Source organism: Gossypium hirsutum, chromosome A12 (assembly GCF_007990345.1).
Source record: "Gossypium hirsutum isolate 1008001.06 chromosome A12, Gossypium_hirsutum_v2.1, whole genome shotgun sequence".
NCBI lineage: Eukaryota > Viridiplantae > Streptophyta > Magnoliopsida > Malvales > Malvaceae > Gossypium > Gossypium hirsutum.
The window spans coordinates 91850705-91858823 of NC_053435.1; the positions used below are offsets into that span (position 1 = coordinate 91850705).

General features: G+C 34.5%; 1 protein-coding gene and 1 long non-coding RNA gene across 2 annotated transcripts; both read left to right on the plus strand.

The window, feature by feature from the left end:
• Positions 1–346: 346 nt before the first annotated feature.
• Positions 347–5794, plus strand: LOC107934493 (protein ESMERALDA 1). The gene is made up of 10 exons (XM_016866936.2): positions 347–843; positions 1781–1850; positions 1965–2032; positions 2159–2247; positions 3011–3208; positions 3401–3605; positions 3753–3920; positions 4196–4363; positions 4466–4656; positions 5078–5794. Exons 1-10 carry the CDS (start codon positions 478–480, stop codon positions 5238–5240), a joined length of 1686 nt encoding a protein of 561 aa, XP_016722425.2. The 5' UTR covers positions 347–477; the 3' UTR covers positions 5241–5794.
• Positions 5795–6659: 865 nt separating this feature from the next.
• Positions 6660–7899, plus strand: LOC107934502 (uncharacterized). The gene is made up of 2 exons (XR_001693917.2): positions 6660–7038; positions 7136–7899. It is a non-coding gene; the product is annotated as an uncharacterized lncRNA (long non-coding RNA).
• Positions 7900–8119: the final 220 nt, after the last annotated feature.

Below are 8119 nucleotides of genomic sequence, written 5' to 3' on the forward strand. Positions count from 1 at the left end.
GATAATAGTATTTAGATTTTAGAGTTGATTTAATGAAAATGTAAAGTTAGCAATTAACTTTCATTAAATCAATCCTAACATCCAAATAAAATCTATTTCATTAGATAGTATTTTGCAAAGTAACTCTAAATTTATTCAATTAACAAAAAAAATAAAAAAAAACTCATAGCAATTAAGTTTCATCAAATCATCCCCAAAACTTAATTAAACAATAAAAAAATTAAGAATATTAGCTTTAGATATTAAAATGTATGTATTAAATTAAAAGAAAATAAAACTTGAATGCTAAATAAACAAAAAGTGTAAAGCGTGAGTGAGATTTAAAACCAGAAAAGAAATCCTTTAACTCTTATTATATTTCACGGGAGAGAAATAAGAATTCATGATTAAAAACCCAGAAATTACATACAAACCATTCATCTTCGAGAAAAATAAAGATTAGAGGATCAAATTCTAATTTCTTTTTCTTTTTATCAAATGCATGCGAAAAATAGGATTTCTAGTAGTGGCCATAGCACCCCATCACCCCCGGCATCACCACTACGGTCACCAAGGTACCGCCACGGAAGGAAACCGGGCCGGTTTAGCCCGTTCCAACCAGGGCGGACCGTTGCCCATCATGTCGCTTGGTTACTTCTCTCGGTTCTTCTTCGTCGACAAGGGATTTTCCTCTTTGCTCCTCTCATTTACATCTCTGGGATGCTTCTTTACATGGGCACCGTTTCGTTTGATGTGGTTCCCCTTGTTAAACACCGTCCGGCTCCGGGTTCCGTTTACCGAAGTACCCAAGTTTATGAGAAGCTTAAAATTGAGATGAATGAAGATTATTCCTCTGCTGATGCGGTGAGTCACTGTTTATTGATTTATTCTGTTTTACTCATTTTGATAAATTCTTGGGTTTTACGATTCCGTATCCGAGTTTTGTGCAAGGTTTTCTATCTTGGTCGGATTTGTTTCTTGAACCATTTCAACTTTTGAGTTTGTCTTTGATTTCTTTCTTCTTTTGGGTTTGGGTCTTAATAGAATTTTGAGGAACTTGGAGAATGTAGTTGCATTTTTCCTGATGGTTTCATGTTGTGTTATTTATTTGAATTGAGACTTGAGTATTTCCGAATGATTCTATAAATTATTGAAAGTTTAGAAATTTATCATTGTTTTTCTTTTTAACCTTTGAATAAAACACAAGTATAGAATGCTGAATCAAGGAATCATTGTAGCTTTATTTAAAATTTTCACTGTTGTTCTCGAGGAGTAGCACCTGGTGTCTTTGTTTTACTTGTTTCATTTCCTGCTGTAACAATCTTTCAGATCGTATCTGGATCTGGAAAACATGGGTTAAATTTATTGTTTTTCAATGATTAAATCTTATGTCTGTATGATACAGGTGGTTTTTAGATAGTTTGATAATAGTCTTTTACAGTTAGGGTAAGAACTCAATCACTTTATTACCAGTTCCAGGACGGTAGCAGTTGCCATGGTAGCATTTCATAATTGATTAGCTGATTAGGACCATTAGGTCCCTTGTATGGGTGTTAGCTCCTTTTTGTTCTCCAGCTTCTCTCATTTTGATTCTTAAGGGCAATACAAATTATATACTGTGATGGTATCTCATCGTGTAATGTGAAAAATTTTTATCCATTCAACTTGTTATCGTAACTGTTTACTGAAATAGTTGCATGTTTAAGGCTTTGCGCATTTTAAGTTGATTTCTGATATTTTCATCTGATGGTTATTCTTGATTCGTGATTATATCTGCCTTAAAGTTATTGAATTGTTGTAGATTTTGACTATTTGGAAAAATTCCTATAAAGGGGGGGAGTGGAGGCCTTGTGTGAACAAGCCTTCTGAAGGTATGATTTCATTCCCTTTGTTTTACTGTAAACAGTTTACAGTTCATTCCCTTTATTTTGGTTGTTCATTATATTTGCTAGTTTAATATTTGATCGTTCTTTAAACTACTATAGGTTTACCTGAATCAAATGGCTACATTTATGTAGAGGCAAATGGAGGCTTAAATCAGCAGAGGACATCGGTTGGTTTTATTCTTCATTAGATTCTATTAAGTATTTATGCTTTACCTCCTTTTTCGAACAGCTTGCCTATTTTATGATCTTGTTATTTAAATTTTCTCTACATGGTTGCTCTGGTTATTTTGTAGATATGCAATGCAGTTGCTGTGGCAGGCTATCTTAATGCAACACTTCTAATCCCTAATTTCCATTTTCATAGCATATGGCGAGATCCCAGGTCTGTAGTCATCTATTTTTCGTTCTCATGTTGCTTGTGTATCTCAAGGAAAAATTATAAATTTATTAGTAACCAGTTCTATGACAAATAAATATATATGGAGAAGCTTAGCCTTATAAATATTGTATGATCTGATTCTGTTATAAAGAGGTTCATTATCGTCACTTCTAATTTGTGTCCTGATATTTTGATCTTAGCTGTACTGATATTCAATGTTGTTATTGTTGATTAAAATATTACTGAAATTAGCTGTGTGCTTGCATGCTATTTTTTAGTTTGAGCTGTGAATCAATTAATTCAGGACGCTTTAGCTTTGCAATGTGAAATGTTAATTCTAAAAGTTGGCAATGCTTTTTTCCCTTCTTTTTTGAAGAATGCCAGACTGCCATTATTATCTTTTCATTTTAAGTTGAGAATTGCTCTTGAGGCTTTGTTTACTGGAAATTTAGAGAGAAGGAAAAATTTGGGGAAGTGTTAAAATGAGGAGGGGGGGAGAGAATGATGTTAAAAAGATATTATTATAATTTAAACAAGTTTTTTCGATGCCTAACAATTGTTAAAATGCTATAATTGACATTTTCCTTAATCCAATCATTGTTTTGATTCTCAATTATCTTGGTTCATTTACCTCATTTGTAAGTTCTACGCATCATTCCTTCTTTTCTGCATGACATGTGCTTCTTGTAACCATTATTTGATTATGTTTTACACATCAGTTTGTATCGCATTGACTGAAATCTGTCCGTGGTGCTTATTTTTCCAGCAAGTTCAAAGACATCTATGATGAAGATTATTTTATCAGTGCGTTAGAGAATAATGTACAGGTTGTTGATAAGATTCCCGAGTACATAATGGAACGGTTTGATCATAATTTGACCAATGTCTACAACTTCAAAATTAAAGCGTGGTCATCCATTCAGTATTATAGGGATGAAGTGCTACCCAAGCTCCTTGAAGAAAAGTGAGTTTGAACATTGATTGTTTCTTTTTAAGTTTAGCTTGTTTGCTTCAGCAACAACTAGTGATTCCAAACTTTATTTGCTTACAGCAACACAATGTGAAAAAAAGTATTTCTTTTTGTATTTATCTATGGATTGAGTAATTATTTGCTGTTTTGTTAATTTAAGCTCATTATTTTATGATTGAATGACAGGATTATAAGAATTTCTCCTTTTGCAAATCGCTTATCGTTTGATGCTCCTCCAGTCGTACAAAGACTCAGATGCTTGGCAAATTATGAAGCTTTACGGTTTTCAAGTACAATACTAAGCCTTGGAGAAACTTTGGTTGCAAGAATGAAAAAGCTCAGTGCAAATACAGGGGGCAAGTACATCTCTGTTCATCTTCGCTTTGAGGAGGTTTGTATTATTTAAATAGAAAATGTATTTTGACAATTGATTACCTTTTTAAACATAAAAAAGGACTGCTGTTGCTATTAATAATAGCATTCTTATTGACTCCATTTTTGTATGACGTGTATAATGTACCGTTTCTGTCATATGCAGGATATGGTTGCTTTCTCTTGTTGTGTATTTGATGGTGGGGAGCAAGAAAAAGAAGACATGAAAAATGCAAGAGAAAGAGGCTGGAAAGGAAAATTTACCAAACCTGGTCGAGTTATACGCCCTGGAGCAATCAGGATTAATGGGAAATGCCCACTTACTCCTCTAGAGGTATTGTTGGTTGCATTGTTGTCTGTTTAATAAAGTTGCTTTCAGTTGAAAATTGAACTTGAGCAATTTTTGCCAGATGATGAATTTATTGTTCTCACTCGAAAGAAAGGAGGCAATTTTATTTTGTTAGAGTGGGATGGCACTAGGTAAAGGAGGCAATTTTATTTTGTTAGAGTGGGATGGCACTAGGTAGAATTAGGGTAGGCCAATGTTGCTTAGGAATGGATTTATAGGTTTTCTTGATGGTTTGTTTAATATCTTCTTGCACCTACTAGGTTGGATTGATGCTAAGAGGAATGGGATTCGGTAACAATACATATATCTTTTTGGCATCCGGGAAAATATACAATGCTGAGAAAACAATGGCTCCATTATTGGACATGTTTCCCAACTTGCAGACAAAAGAGATGCTGGCATCCGAGGAAGAACTTGCTCCATATAAGGTCTGAAGCATTAGCATATAAGATTTAACCACCCATTTTCCTTTAAGTAATGCCTTTGAGATTGGATTATTATCATCTCTTTGATGGGATTACTGCTTTCAGAACTTTTCTTCCAGAATGGCTGCCATAGATTATACTGTTTGCCTTCATAGTGAGGTATTTGTGACAACTCAAGGTGGAAATTTTCCTCATTTTTTGATGGGCCATAGAAGATATTTGTTTGGAGGACACTCTAAGACAATTCGACCCGACAAGCGAAAGTTGGCATTGCTATTTGATAATCCTAATATTGGGTATGCTTTTATCTTTTTTTCAAAAAATAAAGATCAATTGATTTTGATTTAGGGAAGAGAAAAAGATTGAAAATGCTCTATTTCTGTCATGATTCAGGTAAGACCAGTATTAGACTATTGGGGAAAGGTTTTGCGAGTTTTGAAACATTAGCATCTAGATAAACATGAAGAAATACATCTTGAAACAGCTATTTTAGACACTTCAGATCTTTATATCACCTAGATTTCTTTTGCACAGTACAAACTCAATGAGATGTTTTAAACTTTTGATCATTTTGGAGATGTCCCTAGAAATCTAGGGGGTCTTCCTATGTTCTATGAGGAAACACATATCATCATGGATTGTTTTAGAATGCTTCTAAGATGTGATAATTGTGAATAAGAACTGTTGGATTCAGTTTACCTTCCCTTTTTATTCCAGGTGGAAAAGTTTCAAGCGACAAATGCTGAATATGCGGTCTCATAGTGATTCAAAGGGATTTGAACTGAAAAAGCCGGTTGATTCGATATATACCTTCCCGTGCCCCGATTGCATGTGCCGTACAAACAAATCCGCAAACTCTGGATCATCATCAGCAACATGATCTGCTTGGAGAGGGATCTCGATTGCTGTCTCTTTTCCCTGTGAAATATCAAGCACATCTTGATGCTGACCCTTATTTTGTGTGTCTAATTTGTTCATTCTTTTCGTCCTCTTGATGTTGCAAGGGGGCATACAATTCAATTTTGGGAGCTTTTGAGGAAACATTTTTTTTTTTCAGAGATCACATTTATCTATTGATCTAATTATTTCACTGGGATTGAGTTGATAAGGCGAAGCATCGTTTTGCATATGATGTTGGAGAACATGAAATTTGACAATTTTGCAATTGAAGGGGTTAACCTCCGGCATTAACAGGAGGTCATTTCGCCATTGATGTAGCAGCTGCAGAATCTTACACATGGTATTCTTTCAGTCATACTCAGGTTTTGATTTTTCTTTTTTTAACTTTTTTTGGAAAGTAGTTGCAGTTTGAACTGTAAAACACAGGAAGGAATTTGGTGTACATTTGTTAGAAACCAGGGTATTGATTTTTGGTGTACAATTTTGTTTCATGGTTTTCAATTTTAATCCGATTTCACTAGCGATTTTTGCTTAGATATATTTTTCCTTGAATCATTTTAGGCACAGGTATTTCACAAAGTACACATCGGCAGTGGAGTAGTTTTTTTTTTTTTAATATATATAACTACATAAGCGTGGTTAAGAGCAAGAAACTAGAAAGTGAACAACTAAAATTTAAGTCAATAAGCTTATGTTATACACTGGATCTACAATGCGTCCGAAATTAAAGACAATTTGGGATTGTCGTCACTTTTGCAAGAGCATTCACTTTATTTGTGCTTCTACTCATCCAAAAGGAAGGAAAAGACTTGAAATTGTGCCTTAAGATGAAGAGAGTGCTGAACTCTTGAGATGTACCACGGCATTGAAAACGTGTTGAGAATTGATCTCAAGATAAATCAAATCCTTCACATATGGGCAGGGTTTAACCATAATAAAGCCTCCCGAACAGCAGAGACTTGTGCTAAATGTGGTGGCATAATCAGCTTAAATGTTTTAACAAGTAATTACTAAATTAAAAAATACAAGTAGAATTGGTTTACATCAAACAAACCAACAATTAGCCATATTTCTATTAATAAATAGTATAAAACTAAATTAACATTGTGTTAGTAGATGCATTTTAATCCCCTTACCAAGAAAAATTAAGGAGGTGAAACAAATTAAGAAATGGAACAGAAAGGGTATTTCAGTCATGGTATATAAGAAAGGAAACTTTGACCAAATAGACAACTTGCCTGTGACAGAAGCGAATGGTGGGTTCTGGTACAATACAATAGTTTCAACTTTTGTTCTACCAATAATGCTATTTTATAATGGTCATATACAATATCAGATTTTGAATATATTCCCCAGACAAGGGCTATTAATACTGGACAGTCCCACGACACCCTCTCCCAGCAAACATTGTTACGTTGAGTTTTAAATAATTACAAAATGAAAAACAAATACAAAAACTAGAAAACAGATACTTGTAATAGAAAAATAAAATGCGAGGAGCAGTGGAAGTGGTGGTGGTTTGAGAGTTTAAAAGGTGCAAAGTCCAAAGATTTTCAGAAAGGGAAAAAAAAATAAAAAATAAAAATAAATGTGTGTGTATGTATATAAGATATTTATAAGAAGGTTCCAGGAATCAAGGGCCAAGATCATGTGACAGACCCATAAGATAAGGAGCAAAACTAAGTTAAAAGGTTTTTTTCTTTTTGCTTGCACTTTTTCTCAAACTTCTCAAACTTAAAAAGAGAGGCAGCCAGGCATGGTTTGAGAGATTCAGAGAAGTAACTCAAAACCCACTTCTTTTTTAACAGTATATAAAGCAAGTTAAGATAATCCTATTTGGCCTTTTATGGTCCTAATCCTATATCTTTCTTTCAGAGTCTAAACTAAAGCCTCCAAAAGCATTACAGTTTCTGAGTTGGGGCTTGGTGGCGCCACTACTACACTTGAACTGGTCCATCAGTTGAGGCGACAATGTTAAGAGGAGTGAATACAAGACCGGGCAGATATAGTGGGGGGGCCAAAGTGGCTGTTTTCTTCTTGTGGATTTTGTTGTTTTTTTCTCAGTTGGGTTTGCATTTCGCTGTTCATAAACAAGGCAGTCGGCATAGCTTTCAGTTTGTTAGGTCCCCTCCCCCAAGGAAAGTCTGGTTTTCCGGCGCTGCTAATTCTTTTCATGCTCCATCAAGCTCGCCTCACTTGGCTGGAAATGAAGGTGATGAAAAGAGAATAGTTCATACAGGTCCTAATCCTCTTCACAATTAGGGGAGAAAGAAAGAAACAAAACCAGTTAGGGTGTAAGTTACTACATGTTTTGAAATGCTAAATGACTGTAAGAAGGATATTATTATTATTATTATTATTATTATTATTATTAGCTTTTGCTTTTTTTCTTGAATATTATTATAGTGAATGATGATGAGAATAGAGAGCATTGGCTTTAGCCTTTTCAGTGATGTTTCTAAATGAGGGTTCTTTTTTAGGGCAGTGTAAGACAAGGGGAAAGGCTAGTGTTAATGCCCTTGTTTCTTCTTCTTCTTCTTCTTCTTCTCCTTCTCCTTCTTCTTCTTCTTCTTCTTCTTCTCGTGTACTGTACCTTTCTCTCTGTTAATGCTAAGATTGAAGACATCTTTTAAATTAAATAGGTTCAGTTCCTTTCACTCATCTGCTTTGCTTTCGTGTACAACTGTTGTGCCAGCCTATATTTGCAGGTTCCCACACTTCCCGTCTCCTTTCTGTCATGGGAATTAAGAGAGCTTCAAATAATGTTACAATGAATGTTATTGTAATGAATAGGTAATAAATATAAACGATAATAAAGAGACCAAACCCTGAAAACGAATACAATGTTAATCCGACCAC